General features: G+C 37.1%; 2 protein-coding genes across 4 annotated transcripts in view; one reads left to right on the top strand and one right to left on the bottom strand.

Moving 5' to 3' along the window:
* LOC118277469 (microtubule-actin cross-linking factor 1) overlaps window positions 1-5,300 on the bottom strand; it is a 323,764-nt gene extending 318,464 nt beyond the window's left edge. For all 3 annotated transcript variants that reach the window (XM_050696478.1, XM_050696476.1, XM_050696481.1), the window contains exon 1: window positions 4,806-5,300. In XM_050696478.1, coding sequence (XP_050552435.1) covers window positions 4,806-4,908 — 103 coding nt within the window. In that variant the 5' untranslated portion in view covers window positions 4,909-5,300. The remainder of the gene's footprint in view (window positions 1-4,805) is intronic.
* Window positions 5,301-6,530: 1,230 nt separating this feature from the next.
* Window positions 6,531-15,759, top strand: LOC118277605 (centrosomal protein of 89 kDa). The gene is made up of 13 exons (XM_050696516.1): window positions 6,531-6,933; window positions 7,486-7,726; window positions 8,034-8,209; window positions 8,723-8,960; window positions 9,527-9,665; window positions 10,339-10,481; window positions 10,976-11,077; window positions 11,474-11,767; window positions 12,344-12,503; window positions 13,239-13,406; window positions 14,002-14,161; window positions 14,669-14,856; window positions 15,332-15,759. Exons 1-13 carry the CDS (start codon window positions 6,910-6,912, stop codon window positions 15,501-15,503), a joined length of 2,205 nt encoding a protein of 734 aa, XP_050552473.1. The 5' UTR covers window positions 6,531-6,909; the 3' UTR covers window positions 15,504-15,759.
* The last annotated feature ends 2,287 nt before the right edge of the window (window positions 15,760-18,046 follow it).

The raw sequence follows: 18,046 nt of genomic DNA, 5'->3' as shown, positions 1-18,046 counted from the left end.
TAAAATTTTCGGTGTAATAAATTGGTATAATAAATATGATCATGGTTCTTAGGAGTTTTTGAATAGAAAGAGCAAAAATATTGAGTTCAATAACGTACAATTGGTAATCCAATTGTTCATTGGAAGTAAAGTATCCAGACATAGTACAGAAACGGGATTATAACTTTATAATAATGATGATCTTAGGGACAAAAGTTTCGAGGCGAAGCGCGTGAGGAAACGATCCTTCTCATGCCCCAGACGCCGCAGGAGACACTTTGGGCGTCAGGGATTGTGTGACGATCTCCGGCCACCGCATACGGGTCTGCGAACGCCACCCGACCTGAACCAGACCACCATAGATAGGGCCCAGGAGGACTGATGCCCGATCCAGAGCTGCGGACATCGTAACGGGTTACCAAGGGTTCCGGCTCAAAGCTGGAGAAGGAGCTCTCGCCATACCCAAGGCGGGAGAAGTCTTTGGATGATTTTTCCCCTCAAAAAAAGGTACAAAAGTTTTACATTTATTTAGTAGACTGTTAACTAGTTAAATTAAAGAAAATTGTAATAAATCCTAGTTAGGTATATTAGGTATTTAAACATAGCTACCTATTTACTTCACTCTAATTTCAACGCCTAAGATTTTTTGCACACACACTTTACACGAAACCACATTTTTCTTTAAATTTACAGCGGAATTTCAGAGATGTGCAACATTTTTTCATCCGTGAATGAAACGAGACCACAAGTGAGCCTGTTACGTAGCTCGGATTCATTCACTACGATTTTTAATTGGCATTCTGTGGCAAAAAAGCTACTCGATATTGCTTCATTCAACTACAGATTCTATTTAAAGTATTTAAATTCGTTACTAAGGGTTTATTACACCTTTTATAGACGAGATAATAAACACTTAACGCTAAACCATTTATCTTATTAACCCCGTAATCTGTTAATCGCTGGCACTTTAATCGAGTAACTTTAGTAATCGATATCTATTACATCGAGATAATTCTAATGGAACTGATTAACTTCTAAAAGGCTTGAGCGACAGTTACATCGTGGGGAATTTGTTAAATCGAGTGTTGTATCGATTCGATAAAACGTAATCGATTGCGCGGATCTAATCGAATTACGATTTTGTATCTCAGATTTGGATGAAGATTTAGAATTGAAGTGAAATGATTTAATATTGTGGTATAAATGAAACAGTAGCGAGCAAGGAAATCGAAAGTATTTCGGCGTGGACCGTATCAAAAACAGTAGTGGCCACAGTGTTGCACACAGAAAAAAATAACCGACAAGTTTCATGAGTAATATCCGTAATAAAAGTTACCGTAATGCGCTTAAGTAATATCGGATGAAAGTCTAATTTTATAGTTCCGAAAGTAGAATTTTAGATAGACTTTAAGACTGCCTCTCTCTTTGTTGATTCAATATTTTTTCAGTACTTAGTTACACTGAATAAATAAAACTGGATTAACTACTATGGTGGGGCTTGACAGAATGTCTAATGCATAAGACATGCGTATTTGTATGTGGCGGTAACCAGGGATGTCTAAGAATAAGGAGTGCTTTTCCATCAGAGAAGTGCTATGCTACGTTGCTGTTGCAGGATACTTAATATCTAATAAATTGACTGAACTATAAAACAGTTTGTGACTCAATCGGGAATAGATAAGTGCTATATTTATAGCTACTTAAATATGATAGCATCCTTATTGATAGGCCAATTAACTACGGGATAAACTTATGATTACGATGTGAAAATTACCCATATCCCATTGAAGAGCTGGAACTCTTATAGTATATTTCTGGACATGGTCATTTTACGTTTCTAGGAATAAATAACGATAAAAATGAATGGTAGAACTGTGGAAGGGACATAACTCTTAAAACAAGAACATAAACTATAAAAGAAACTCTTGTTTACTAGTAAAACCACTTTATTTAAAGTTCCGGGAAAAAACAAAACTGCTGGCCGGAGAATGGCGGCCGATGGGTGTGAAACAATAAAAAGAAAAACTATAAAAACTTATTAAACATCGCAAATAAGATTTCTTTAGCAAATAGATGCGCAAATACGGCCTTCTTATTGGCACTTGATTGGATCGACCAATCAAATGTCACAATTCGAATTTAAAGTTCGATTACGACGGTGAAAGCTATTTGCAGACTTGACAGCAAAAAGTCCGAATTAAAAAACCCTACACCAATTGTTTTTGTATTCGATTGATTTCTTGCAATTAATCGATCTTTTTAAATAAACAAAGGCCGGTAACGATTTGCTGTTACGTCTTTTGTTTTTGTCAAGTCTCGGTGAAGTAGGCATTAGATGAAAGAATGTTTCGGTTATCTAATACTTTTAAAGATAAGCTGGTGTTAAAAGAAACCGCCAGTTGTTTGCGTTATCAGTAAAGGTGTTAAACGTGATTTGGTTTTGCGATTAGTTAGGTACTTATTAAAAGTAAAGAATTGTAAATTCAAGCGCTCGTAACAAATGTGTGTGATTATGTTAATGTGTGTACCTTTATACATATAATTTTATACCGAAACATGATGAAAATACATTCTAGAATGGTTTATTACGATGAAAAAGTTTCCATTATCATTGCTAGATCAGTAATGCCAACGTAACAAAATCAAAACTTCTTGTCTATTCACAAGAAGTTTCGGTAATTTAAATTTAGAACCCTCCAGGCAATGGCGACCGGCTACAATAGTCATGCGATGCGCAAAAGGGTAAGAACGATGCACGTTTTTTATAAGCGCAATGAGACAGCACGAGCAGGTATGCGGAACAGGGAACGTTAAGGGTTCAGTCGGTTATTATTCTTCGGGCAACACACCTGCCTACATGCAATGCTATCAAGTAACGGTTAAATGCGTTTGCCATGTTCATATTGATAACATGCACGTAATAAATTGCATGCTTGTATTATACTAGGAACGAAAGGACAGGTACAAGCCCGATCGCTGTGTTAATTAGTAGGAAAGATGGCGTAGGTATTTGTGTGTTGTAGATAAAAATAGGGATCCTTAATATACTGTCTAACTATCTGTATTTTCGTATTCTTCTCCTCTAATAATAATATCTTCTGATTTATTCCGTTGCGGGATCCAAGATAACTAGTCTTTCATGTCCCTGGGACGCGTTATTTTGACAGTGAACTAACTAGTGTGGATTTGCCGATTAGTTACTTAACTTGTTGATAGATTGGTCGCTGATCTAGTTGAGTGTCATTTGTTTGATTCTATTACATAGGTACTGTACTATGTGAATTGGTTTTATCTAACTACTATAAATAATAACTACCTGTTTTTTTTGTTTTTTATACTACGACGACGGTAGCAAGAGCCCATACGGCCCACCTGATGGTAAATGGTTACCGTGGCCTATGATCGTTTGCAACAGTCAGGTCATTCATGCACTTATTCTGAAATGTAGACAGTTCCGTGACCCTAAAGACGAAGGATTCACATTGTTCACATTGTGGACCTTTGCTGTCCTCTCGATAACATCGGAGAATAAATCTTTTAAACTCCTACCTACTCTGAAGATCGCAATAATTTATCAAGCTGTGTTCCTTTGAAACGTTTTTGACAAATAACACTAATGTACACGTCATATCGGTATGCGAATTACCCACATAGGTATTTAAGTATTAATTTATTAGGTAGGTACTTCCTACCCAGATAGGTACGTAATACGTAATTTTATCTTTCTACACGTGATTGTCAGTTAGATAGAAATCGAGTGTGCATTAATTTTATCAGTCAATGGGGTTCTAAATATATCGCTGACTTTTACCAAGTATTTATTGAAAGTACCTACATTTGATAAAGTTAGCTAACATACGTTTAAGTAACTATAATTAGGCACTGGAATATGCCTAGAAAGAGGTCTTTTTAGTATTGGAAAAGGGTTTTTGTGGACACTATTTACGTACCGGTTTATCTATGAATGTTGCAATTTGTTACGAAATTTGTAAGTTTACTTAGTAGAAAATAGATACGATACGAAGTCTTGTCTATGAAATAAAGAACACCACTCCTCGTTCTTATGTCCCATAGATAAACTGCGGAAGTTCGTCGACCGATAACGTTCCAAATTCAAATAGTGTTCTAGTACGAACTAGGCTTAACCAGACCACATCCCGCGCTAGTCTGCACCTATCGGTTACTGTCCCCTTTATATTTCCGTGTACGACACACGTATGAACATTGAACGTAATGTAATGATAACAGTAGATAACTAATAAAGACATAAAACAGAGCCACAATCAAAATGTCAGGTAAACTAATCCACAATGACAAATTATTTAAAAAAAAACACACAAAATCATGGGAACATCTTGGAGTTGATATCACCGGTGGCATAATAGACGTCTACCACAGCTCTATTACTTTCTGCCATGGGAAAGTCGCACGAACTCTGATTCGCCATAGATATCTGTCTCATAGAAAAAACCGGCACACGATAACACTGTTTGTTTTATGAAAAAATATAATACAAACATGAAAAACAAACTACAATCGGACGAAAGTGAAAACCTAGGTATGCGAGGCCGTTCAGAGTCGTGTCGTGATCACGCGAAAAAAAAAACTAAGTTAAGCTAGGCGCTCTGAAACGGTGACGCGAAAGTAAACACTGATAATGTAATAAGAGGGAACTTATTTTATCGAGTTCACACTGCAAACATTAATCTTAGCTGTCGTCACTATCGCACAGGACGATAACGTGACCCGATAGTACGAAAAACAACGATTAAAACTTATTAATTAATGAATATGCAACTCCCCACAACTGGGGGGAGGAAACCAACCTGCTATCCTTAGAACTGCACGGTCGGCCGGGTCCAACTGCAGAATGGACAAAGGTTTGTCCTTCGCCCATTCTTTCAAGCTGAAATCGTTCTCGAATTCCATTTTTCTGTCATCCAAAACACAAAGTCTCGCGCGAACTCTCGCACATACTTGAATAGATCACAATTCACAACACTATCGTCGAAATATGCACTTATCGAACATGATATACACAATATTACAGGCGAATAACAAGTAAACAAAACGTTACGTTCATTGTAAAATGAAAATCGATAAACGTTAGCAAGGATACGGCAGCAAGTGCGTATCCGACGACCGAAAGATTCACTAGAATAATTCACTATTATGCAACACTTTAACAATAATAACTAAGCAGTTACTAAAACAAATGCAAATCGATTACAAAGGAACTCCGACTGAGGACGGAGTAACAACAAACTGTTTAGAGGTTATCAAAGCCGCCAAAGCATCATACACCGAACCGGCGGGCAGACATGATGCGACTGCCTACTGCATAGTTCTTTCAACCGCCGCTTCAAGGCGCTGCTGTCGCTCAGCTGTTTTCACGCATGCTCACACTGGATATTATCCGACTAAATTAAAAATACTCTCTTCCAAACAACGACACTATTTATCTTTAGCATTTTGTATTTGATGGCTTATGCTTTGTTTACGATACTATCAGTGCCATCTAGGAATTCTTATAAAAAATGATGTTTTTAATCAAATTCAACAGATGGCTGAATAGAAGCATGTTTGCTATATTTTTTACTAACTTTTCAAGAGATGAGTTTGAATTTTACTTAATGTTGCCAACATGAATGACATTAAAATTACTGTGCAAGCTGTACTGCGGCCGTTATCATTCTTATCGTTACTCTACTTGTTACTTTAATAGTATTCATTAAGTACTTTAATTTTTATAAAACCTATACTCACCGACCCAACGATTTTAATGAAATAATCTGGAACGTCAAGTTTATTTTATAAATACAACGGTTTTACAGGGTAGGTGCTACTAAAGAGTAATAGACTATAATAATATATTATATTCGTTTACAAAATGTAAGTGGTCGCAAACGCGTGTTGTGCGGTCAATTTACGTAACATAAGTACCTTTTAAATAACTGGTTTCAAGTACCAAAGTCTATTTTAAATCCTTTAACAATAAACTCTTGTAATTTTGATCATAATTTTACCCTTTTCTTGTACACGGCTGTTTAAACTTAGAGCGGACTCATTCGTGGGCGCCTTTTATTTAACTGGATTTTATTATTATACTGTTCTAAAGACAGTGTATAAGAGTATGAATACGTAGGACTCATCTCATTATTCATTATGATATTCATAAAAACTTTAACAATCACAAAATTGTGTTCAGAATAGTAAAACAAATTAAGTAAAGTAAAGTAATAAAGCAAAAGTAGAAGTTAGCTAAACAAAGGCACGAATTGAAAAATTGTTTTCGCAGACACTTTCATATGTTAAGAATCATTTCAAATATTCGTTTATTATCTATCCGGTATATAATTCTTTATTCACATGGTTTAATTATGTATTGACTTACAAAAATGACTTATTGTTAGGGAACTTCCAAAAGTTGAACTTAGGTAAATAAATAAAAATAAAAACTGCATCTATAAAATAACTAAAAGAGTAGCATATTCTTTAGGTTGGTCACACTTTGGTCACCATGACGACGAACTGTCAAACTGCTGCAGTGTTTACGTTTTTAAATCGGAAAGATATTCCATGTAAAATATTGTAAAATAAAATATTGTAACATAAAATTATTAAAAGAATAAAATGAAAGTAATTATTAGTGTAAATTTAAATGGTTAAATGTTTTTCTGTAGTTAAAATAAACAGAAAGATACAATGAGTGCCAAAACTGAAAGCGAAGTTTTATCAATAATTGGGAGAAAATTGCATTATTTTCGTCTGAATTTTATTGAACCGCTCTAGTGACCTACTTAATGCTTTGTCTTTGTGTGATACATAAAGGTATCACTTAGGCTGAACGCTGTTTCCTTTGTCATTTTATATTTTTGTAAAAAAGTAATTAAAAATGGCTAGGATTGTGGACTATTATCTACAAAGTTGATGATGGATGAAGTTATTAGAAAGGTATGTTTAGTTTTAAGAATAAATAAGATTTTAAGACAAAACAGTTCTGATTGTATTATGATATTGGCTGCACTATGAATTTGGAAACTGTAATTTGACTAGGTTTTTTTTTCTAATAACAATAATACAACAACAATACTGTTATTGTTGTTAACTTGTTGTTTCATATATGTGATAATAGAACAAAATGTGTATCCGGAAATGTAGTAACCAAGATAGCTTCTCCAGTGTTGCACTTGTTTATAGACAGAGCTACACTTATGCATAACTGACAATCTGTCCACTCGGTTTGTCCATTGTATTCTATAAATTACTGAATTTGTCCATAAATGAGTGAATACTTATTAATTTTAATTTGTTTACTCTTGTATCTTTTTTTGTACTTTTTACTCATATGGTGTTTGCTCTTAAGTGCATCACTAAAGTATACCTATATTTAGTGCTCCAATCAGTTCAATCAATAACCGAATATGTTTACAATTGTTAGTGAACCAATAAATAAATAAAAGATAAAACATAACCCAAATGTACTAAATTAATTCAATTTTCCAGCCAGCAAATTACAGTAAAGTATCAAAAGAATGCACAGCAGCATTCTCACCGAAGAAACTAACATTATCTGGCAACTTTACACATAAATATAAGGGGTTTAATATATCGGCACCGCTGCGGAGAGCAAGCATGCGTCAGGATATACTGGACATTGTGGAACGGAGGACCGAGTCTCGGATGGGGGAGCAGAAAGTTTTTATTGACGAGAATCCGATGTATGAGGATCCGAGAGATGTTATCGGTGAGAAATTATTAACTGTGTAATTTTATGTGATTTGAGTTAAGCATTTAAGCTTTATTTATTTTGGTGTATGTTAATTTAACTCTTGAGTTCTACTTGTGTGTAAATGAGTTACTGAATTACTTGTTTTTGTTTCCCTACAAGGTGTTTATTTTCTGTGTTGTGGGTCTGTTTACAAATATACAAGTTCACATACACATAATACCAAGACCTAAAACAATAATTTTTGGATCATACAAAGAGTTGGTCTCATCAGTTACAAATTTGAATTATTTGATAATCAAAATATCCTCTCTCAACATTCCAGGGGAGAAACCAGCAAAACCTCCAAGAAAGAGAGTCATCCAAGGTATAGCGGTCTCTTCTCCAAGGTCTTCGAAAGAAGGGAAGTCACTTCTGAAAGAGCAGAAGAGAAAATTAACGAAGAAATATGAACAACTCATCACTTCTTTGATGGAGCGGTGTGAAGAAAATGTTGTTCAGGTAACTAATGAGGTTTAGATTTTCTTTTCAGCTTGTAATACTGATTATATTATAATTCATAAAAGAAATTATTTGGTTATATTGGAATCTACTGCTAATGATATCAAACTATCTTACTAATGATAATGTTATAAATGTAAGAGTTTGTGAGTTTATGTGTATGTTAGTTACTCAATCACGTCAAAAGGGCTAGATTGTAGTTTGGAATAACACATAAGATACTCTTTATCCCACGGGAACGCGAGCGAAGCCGCTAGCAGAAGCTAATGTATCAAATGTTAAGCCCTGGAGCTACGGACTACCTACTTACCTAACGGGTTTACCGGTGCTCCGGCTCGAAAAGCAGGAGTAGGAGTGGTTTTTAGTCAGTAAGAGTCTGACACTTCTCTCTCGCCTCACCCAAGGCGAGAGAAGTCATTGGGTGATTTTACCCCTGCCAAAAAAAAAATGATAAAATGGATGATTTTCTCTTCTCAAAATAAAGTTCTAATATAAAACATTTTCTTTCCACAGCTATCAGAAAAAGATTCCCAAATAGCCAAATTAAAGGAGAAATTAAAATCCGTCTTAGAATACAACAAGTTGTTTGCAGAAGAGAACGATCAGTTGCGCAGTCAGTATGACACTGTGGTGAAATATGCAGAAGAATGTAAGAAGGTGATCAAAGAAGAGAGGGAGAGGAATAGAGTGTTGGATGGCAGAGTAAAGGAGTTGCAGGAGAAAGTTAAGCAGTTTGAGTTGCCTGATAGAGGTGAGAGATTACTTATTGAAATTTTTAAATTAAATATCTCCACACTGCAACTCTTATAGGCCAAAATCTGAAGATTCTTCTGTTACCAAAAGTAAATTACGTCTGATGAATTAACTCCCGTGTCCCCAGCTACGTGGACCATAGTTTCAGATTCCTGACATCGTGTTACTACTGAGGACTTTCGAAATCTAAAACGTATACATATATTTGTATTCTTCATTTGTTTCCTTGAAATAACATATTATCTAGATACTGACCATATAAATTTTTACGCTTCAGCGCAAAACATAGATGCCTGGTCTTGCTGTATTGCACGGTATATAATCATTTAAACAACTATAAAACCCATGTTTACAAATAAATGATTTGATTTGATTTGAAACTGGATTTTTCTGAAATTGGACAAACTGGATCTTTTCTCACAAATAAAATTAAACAAGTCCTTTTGCTCGTAAGTCACTGTTACGATAATTCGATTAACGAAACAGTCTTCTTTCAAAAGGCTGGAATTGAGAATACGAAAAGGTTTTATAAATCACATTATCAACTAACTCTCTCCTTCCCAGACCACGGATCGTCGACAGCGATACCCCTGGTGGAAGTATGCATGAGCTGCAGCAGTCGGCAGATCATAGTGAACCAGGCGCGGGAACATAACGCGAGACTGCAGAAGGATATGCAGGCTCTCAAAGATGTTCTGTACAGGTGATATAGTGTGTTTAGTATATTAACGTAATAAGTTCTACCATTTGTGTTGCGCGTTGCAATGTCTCTGCATTGTTCTCACATATATGATTTGACTTCATTTTGTTTGTTGATTTGGTATGTAGATATGGCTAAATTGTTGTATGGATTTTGATGAAATTTAGTGCAAAGTATAGATTGTAGTATGGACTAGTAAGTTGGCTTCTCTTTATTATGGTGCATAGAGTTGGGAATTGGTCGTGATCTAGATTGAATTTCAATTTATTATAGTTGTATTAACAATGATCAAGAATCTTTTTAAACGACGTGAAACAACGGTTGCATTTTGTTTCGTTGTGTGAGTGAGGTTACCAGCGGTTCAATTCTATCTTCCCAATCCCCAAATCCAACAAGCCTTATATTCTTAACCCCAAAAGGCCGGCAATCCACTTGTAATGCTGCCGTCGGTGGTGGTTGCTTATCATCAGATGATCTGTCTACTTGTTTGCCGGCTTATACCATAAAAAAAACATCGATCATTTATCGCTTTGACAAATGTCACGAAAATTAAAATACAAAGTGTCTAATAAATTAATGTATTTAATTAAACGCTGGTGATCATCGTAATATAAGCAGGTACATCTCTACCTATCCTACTACTAAATAATAAATACCACCTTACAATAACTTCCAGGCTAAACGTCCAGCTGTCTCGTTACCAAGAGCGACTCCGGTCCAACATGCAGGCGGTGGCCGGGGACAAGCCCGACGTGTTCAAGCCGGGAGACAAGTACGATGCACTGGACTCACTGCTCACTGCCAGTCTGGGATACAAAGGTATTTTTGTACGGGGCAGATCATAGTGAATTAACTAACTAACTAACTACAAATATGCCCTGGCAAATTATATTATAAGAAAAAAAAACTTTTTTTTTGCTTTTAAAAAACGTTGCCCCACACTAGGTTTTTCTCCTGTGTCGTGGGTGCGTAAATGTAAACATAAGCGGTAAGGTAAGCGCTCAGAAAGTGGTACATTATAATGTGGACAATTGGCAACATGTTTGTAGTATGGGATAGGACTGCATGTTGGAAAATAGAGAGGATCGGGGTGTGTAAAGTGCCGTGCTCCCCGGTATGTCACGCATTATGTTAAGGGATATCCAGTTTTATGAAATCTCCTCTTTATATTTGCTTCATATTTCATTTATACGATAATGCAAGATTTTCGCGTCGGTTTTCTGTGAGACCGTGTTTGAAATATGGCTCTCTCACTCTCTTCTTAAACATGCTTGTTTATTTTATTTAAATCTATTTAATGTTCCTGTTTTCAGAGCCAAATACGGAAGACGGGCAGACTAAGCCGGGTCCTGAGGAGACTCCCTACACCGGCCGCACTGTGGATCTTACGGGACTGCTCAGTGCTCAAGCATTAGGTACGTATCAAACTAAATTCATATTTTTTTATAGTTGTTTGACACTGTAATCTCTTCCTATATAGTGAGTTCAACACATCACACCCAGATTTGGAACAACCCACAATTTGTGACCACAACTTCCATGCATTTGGGGCCTGTACAGTAGTCTGTGTGTATTCCAAATTTTATCAATTCCCTTCAGTAGTTTCAGTGTGATTAGCAGACAAATATCCAAACAAACAAACTGTTGCGTTTTTATAATTAGTAAGATATTAGCGTGATCTTATGCACTATCAAACACATAAGTTTATCTTGTATGAAAATGGTGAAACAAGCCCTCAATCTCTTAACCATTTCCCCTCTCCCACTTTTATTAACCTTATATAACTTTAATCCCCATTTTTCACATTCCAGCCCCCCTCTTCGATGCCTACCAAGAGAACCTACAAGAAAAAGACACATTAATACTAGACTATGAAAAACAATTCGAAACTATGAACAAAAAGTCTAAACTAATCGTAACTGAGAACAAAACTCTCACAGATAAAGTAAAGAGTTTGGAAGAAGAGCTAGTGGGAGTGAGACAGAACTATAAGAAGTTGGTAGTCGAGAAAGAGACGGGTGATATTGAGAAAGCTACGCTTGTTGAAAGAGCTGAGAGGGCGGAGTCTAAACTGAAGGAGGTTTATGAATTGTATGAGGATAAGAGTAAGTTTTATTAATGTTTAAACTAGAGGTGGTTTTCCATTTGCTGTCGATTTTTGTCGTGAAGCAAGTAAAATGTGGACAATTGGTAACATTTTTGTAGTATGGGATTGCTAGATAGGAAATAGAGAGGGGTATGTTTTGTAACGTCCCGCGCTCCCCGTAAAGTGTCGCGTATTATTATATTATATTATTGTAACTAAACTATCAACTGTTAAAGTTTCCCTAACTATGTTAGCCACATGGCATGCTGACCCAATTAATTAATTGTCGCTGCTGCTTATAATAAAATTATGAGTCCCGGTTATGGTTTGAAACTAGTCGCGAATCCTCGTACAGTTACGTAGATAAGTAAAATTGGTAAAATCGACCACCATTACACTTTATATAGCGTCACGCCTTTAATCCCCGAAGGGCTAGGCAGAGGTGCACATCATAGCACATAATGCCAATGCACACCCACATTTTACAATTTATGTTGAAAGTCCCATTTAATAGGTGGTGGGCCTATTGCCATATATCGGGCACATTTCACATTACACTTTATACTATATAATTATTTTACACCCCCACTTCCAGTGTCAGCAATGATGAGAGACTACGAGACGGTGCACAGAGAGTACTTCGTAGTGAAGAACAATCTAGAGATGGCAGAGAACAAACTGGCGCAACTAGACGTGTTGCGCACGCGCACTGTTCCCGCCGACATGCACGAACGGAGGCTGGACCATTGTAAGAGGTAGGTCGTTCATCGTTAGAAACAATCTATGACAGTCTACTGCTAAGCTATGTATATCTAATATCTACGCTTAGAGTGCTTTTCCACCAGAGATGTGCTTTGTAAGCTAAGCTGTGAAACTATGTGACCGTTTCCACTGATACTAAGCTTTGTCGCTGTGCGAGGAAGATGCGCAGCTCGAGTATGCAATATATCGATAATACGGAAGCCATGCATAGCACACATCTTTCCATATAAAAACATAGCTTAGTTGAACCCGTTTCTACCAGTGCTAAGCTATTGGTAATCATGAATGGTAATAATGATTGATAGAAGCCAAACGCATCCACAGCAACGTAGCATAGCGCATCTCTGGTAGAAAAGCAGCAACAACCCTTAAATTCCTAACCTCCAAAAGGCCGGCAACGCACTTGTAATGCCTCTGGTATTTTGGGTGTCCATGGGCGGCGGCGATAGCTTACCATCAGGTGATCTTAAAGGAGTGTAGCGCTTTTTTTTTGAGGGGTAAAATCATCCAATGATTTCTCTTGCCTTGGGCGATGCGAGAGGGAGTGTCAGACTCTTACTGACTAAAAACCACCCCGTTCCTACTCCTGCTTTTCGAGCCGGAGCCCCGGAAAGCCCGTTAGGTAGTCCGCAGCTCCGGATCAGTCCGCAGCTCCGGATCAGAGGCTCCATTTTAAGTAATTAATTGAGCTCTTACTGTAACTAAAACCATCTAACTCTCAACCTCAGATTACTAGAAGAGCTGAAACACCAGTACGGCATGGAGACGGACCGTAAAGGCGAACAGCTGACGAAGACTCAGGAACAGCTCAAGCTGGTCGAGGACAAGTGTACCAAGCTGGCGCAGGAGAACCAGGCGCTCAAGGAGGAACTGGAGAAGGCTTTGAAGAATGTCAGGTAATGTTTTCAAACTGACGTGGTCAGTAACATTAGAACTTAAGACGGGATATTTACCATGTTTATTTATGTCTATGATGTCGATTTTCGGCACTGTTGCAAGCGCCATGATCACGGATGAACTGATTCCTGAAATATCGGAAACTAGACTTTAATAAACATGGTAAATATCCTGTCTTAAGTTTTAATGTTAATGTCAGGTAAAATTAAAACCAGCATCGCAGGTATTTTATAATAACTATTGTCTATCGTGAGACATACTAAATTAACTAAAAATAACGGTTTACTCACGTAAATATATTGAGAAAAGCTCCACTAGTTTCGAGTAACAGAGGGACTTTTTTTCATGAGCGGCGTGCGCGGACTCAGATAAGTTGTTAATTCAATTCCGCAGGCCTTTTAATTTTCGTTCCACTAAATGATAGAAAAAAAAAATGTTTTGTTAATGTGTCCTCCACACTAGATTTCTTTCTGTATTTTCTAACAGCACACACGAATTACCGGAGTCAAATACAATTGTTATTATACGGAATATTGATTTTGTAAATCTATTTCTTTATAATTTTTAATGTATCAATTCTTTGCTCCCAATCAGGTTATACCGCAAAGCAGCAGTGATATTCAGACAGCGTCTGAAGTCGGCCACGGCGCGTATAACTCGCGTGCGCAGCAGTGCGCGACGGAACAAGAACAACAACAGCGAGCCTCTCAGGCAGGCCATGGCTGCACTGGATAAAATTAAACAGGAGATTAAGGTAGTATAACGTAACGTCACGCCTTTTACCCCCGAAGGGGTAGGCAGAGGTGCACATTGTAGAACGTAATACCATCGATTTAATGTCCTATGTCTTTTATTTGGAGCAGAGGGATTTATACGCAGTATTGGTCATCTGGAGGCACGTTCTCGTATTATCATCTTTTATCCCCGAAGTGGTAGGCAGAGGTGCAAATTAGGCATGTAATGCAGCTATAAAATGTATACCCACTTTTCACCATTTGTGTTATACGTCCCATGTAATAGGGGGCGAGCCTATTGCCATATACCGGGCACAATTGCATACTCTGTGCTGCTACTGAGATATTAAAAAAAAATCGAAAAAACTCCCGTAATACTACCTATGCCTCAATCGGAATCGAACCCGAGATTCCTTGTCCGACAGATGCACTTTGACCCTGGAAATAACATATTCTTGGCTCAGACTATTATAGAAATAGATATTCGTATGCCAACCAATTTTAGTCCTTATTTTCTATTCCCGCAGACAGTAAAATCCCGCGCATACACATCACTAGAAGAGCTAGAACGTCGTATAGTAGAACAGGAGCGGAGGGCTGCGCTCGCGCACGCAGAGTACCGGAGGGAACTGGAGAGGGCGTCACTCGCATTGGAACATAAGGAGGCCATTATCAGGAGCTTAATTGATAAGGTGGCTGATGTTGAGGAAGTCAGGTGAGTCATTTATCTGTAGTTTTGCACTTTATAATGTACATATAAAGAAAATAAAGGACTAGATACTTTTTTCCCCTTTAAAAAACGTTGCCTTACACTAGGATTTTGTCCTGTGTCGTGGAGCATTAACAAATATACGTTCACAAACACATGACACCCAGACCCGAAACAATAATTTGTGGATCACACAAAGAGTTGCTCCGTGCGGGAATCGAATCAGCTACACGTTGCGCGGCAGCCGGTTGCCCAGGCAGAGGCACTGCACCAACCATGCAGTCATTCTTCACATCTTTAAGCAATTTTGAATAGAAATAATATTTTTGCAATTCAAGAAAATAAAGGAGAATTTCTATTATCTATATTTTTTTTATTGTAGCAACGTTTGCCGAATTTGACAAAAATTGCTATGCGTAATTTTTATACTTTCTTCCAATGATACTCTAGCAAAAATATAACTTAATATTTTTCTTTATAGACTCAGCCAAACCAACACCCATCGTCTCCAAGGTATAATAACAGACTCCTCACCAGAGGGATCTCCCTCCCCCCATCCTGAACAGAGGAAGGACATTAAACCCTCAGTAAAGTTGGTACCAGGTCCCGGAGGGTATTTTCAGGAGAAAGAGGGCAAGAGGAAAGGGAAATAAAGTGGCCTATGAAATGCTATCATCATTAGCTGCTTGAGAAAAAAACCTCTTCTCGTATTAATGGAGAAGGAATCAGCATTATCCATACTTGCTCAAATTGTGCTGGCGATTAAAACTTTAAATAGTGCTCCATCGTAGGCCGTATCATCACTTACCACCAGGCGAGATAGCGGCCAAACATCGACCCATTAAATGTAAAAAAAAATCGTCACAAAAACAGAGAAACAGTGCTGAGTAAAGGCCTCTACTCACACGGAGATGGTTTGAGCATTAATACATGCTTGCTCAAGGTGGATTAGCAATTTGAAACTTATAATTAGAAACTATAAGGTCCAGATTTCCTGGATCACACAAAGAGTTGTTCCGTGCGGGAATCGAACCCGCGACACATTGCACGGCAGCCAGTTGCCCAGCCACCGCACCAACCGTGCAGTTAAAAAAGGTATAACGACCCATCAAATGTAAAAAAAAATCGTCACATCAACAGACTTTAGTGCTGAGCAAAGGTCTCTACTCACACGGAGAATGTTTGAGCATTAATACAAGCTTGCTCAAGGTAGATTAGCAAATTCAAACTTATAATTAGAAAGTATAAAGTTCAGATTTCCTTACGATTATTTTCTAGTCAATCATATCATATCAGTGGTGTCTAAATAATTTTAGAGAATATACATGTCTAAATAATTTGAAAAAAGTCACATCGGTACTTGATTTATGAGTCAATAATAATATTCTTCTTATTTTTTTATTCTAGTCATGACTAGTCTTTCAAGTTGTATTGTGAAGTTTTCGTAGTGAAGCTTAAATAATAAAGAATTTAAGTATGCTTTTACAAGGGGATGTGCAGCAAAAGGGTAGTATTTTACCATTAGACACTGGCAGTGTAGTTGACAATTTTGTATTGGAAATTCAGTTGGCATCAAGGAGAAAAAAGCGTAGCCCTTAAGAAAACATGACAGCTATACATAATATCACTGCCGTATTTTTTTTGTCTGTTGTTGTTGTTTGTAAGTCGTTTGTAAGTCTGTAAACGAACAGATGGTAAGCAATTGCCGCCGCTCATAGACACCCGTAACACCAAAGACGTTACAAGTGCATTGTCGTCCTTTTGGGTGTTAGAAATTTAAGGGGTTTTGGGAGATTGGAAAGATTGGGAAGGGGGGTAATTGGGACCTCGGTAACCTTACTTACACAACAAAACACAACGCAAGCGTTGTTTCACGTCGGTTTTCGTGGTATTACTACGATCGTGCTGAAGCATAGCTCTCCCACACACCGTATACAGTAGGCATACGCTTTATAGAGTAAAATGATAACTAGGCAAGGCAAGGAGTAGAGACAACAATGAATTAGATTTTATAAGATTTTCTAATATAATAGAAATGTCGGAGACGTAATGAATAATTTATATAAATTAGTTACTAGACACTTCTTAGTGATGCACCATCCAAATCGTAGCATTAAATGTATACAAAAAAGGTTGTATTAAATTGATATTATACATAGTAAAATTAATATAATTTAATTGTATTTATGTATGTAATGTAGAAAATTGTGTTCCTAGATTTAATAGATTTATAATTAAAGATTAATAAAATGTGTTCATTATTATTTTGGTGGTTTTTTATTTTTTAATCAAATCTTAAACTTGACACCTACGATAAGGATTAGCCTTAGAAAGATCTGCACAGAGAAGAGTGGAAGAAGGGTAAGTAAGCCTTGGCATGCAGTGCGACGACTGCGGTTAAAAATAAATAAACTCCTCCTCCGTATTAGTAACTCCTAGGGATTTGCCATAATTAATGTCCACGCTTGAAAGACGGGAGCACACCGTTATTTAAAAACAAACTCATTTGATTTCTGTCAAATGAGTTTTTAAACGTTGCTCCACACTAGTATTTTCTCCTATGTTGTAGCTGCGTTTAGAAACATACAAGTTCACATGACACATGACATCCAGACCCGTAGTCGGTTCTTACGATACCCACGAGAAGTGTAGAAGCGGTAACTTGTGACACTCATCCCATTCCACAGAACATATTATACTTTAGAGAGGCCCACCCAGATCACCTGTTTAACATGTATTTTTACGCACAATTAACTGCAAAGGTTTCAGGAAATACTAGAGCCAATTAATTTATCTTAACAGTCGAAAATTAACCAAGGTCCCGAAATTGGGTTAAGGGCATACTAACTGTACAATGTAGGCAACCGAAAATCTTGGAAAATGCGTGCAGTGACGACTTACGCATGACATTACGTTATCAGCGAGGTCTCTGATAACGGAGTGAATTAATTGTGCCGTGAGATGAATATTACATACAGTACAATCTGTATTTATGTCTGTTTGTTTTTATGTTTCGAAACTGTTATAAGTAATCATATGTATGATGTCGTTACAAAATTCTTTAATTATACCTACATTGAGTCAGAAATTTTCCTTCTAGACGTATGATCGTGGTCTCGGTATTTCTCTATATTTTTTACAGTCCAGAAGCAACAGCAGGGCTACCTCTCTACATAAGAAGTTTTGGCATAATCGC

This window comes from Spodoptera frugiperda, chromosome 10 (assembly GCF_023101765.2).
Source record: "Spodoptera frugiperda isolate SF20-4 chromosome 10, AGI-APGP_CSIRO_Sfru_2.0, whole genome shotgun sequence".
Taxonomy (NCBI): Eukaryota; Metazoa; Arthropoda; class Insecta; order Lepidoptera; family Noctuidae; genus Spodoptera; species Spodoptera frugiperda.
The sequence above is the reverse complement of the archived record's forward strand: the minus strand, read 5'-3'. Positions and strand labels throughout refer to the sequence as shown.

Bases quoted from the DNA above. Each gene is read 5' to 3' on its own strand.
- LOC118277605 (XM_050696516.1), top strand. From the start codon at position 6,910: ATGATGGATGAAGTTATTAGAAAG. The intron at 7,727-8,033 runs GTGAGAAATTAT...TCAACATTCCAG, and splicing joins GGATCCGAGAGATGTTATCG to GGGAGAAACCAGCAAAACCT. The intron at 13,407-14,001 runs GTAATGTTTTCA...GCTCCCAATCAG, and splicing joins AAGGCTTTGAAGAATGTCAG to GTTATACCGCAAAGCAGCAG.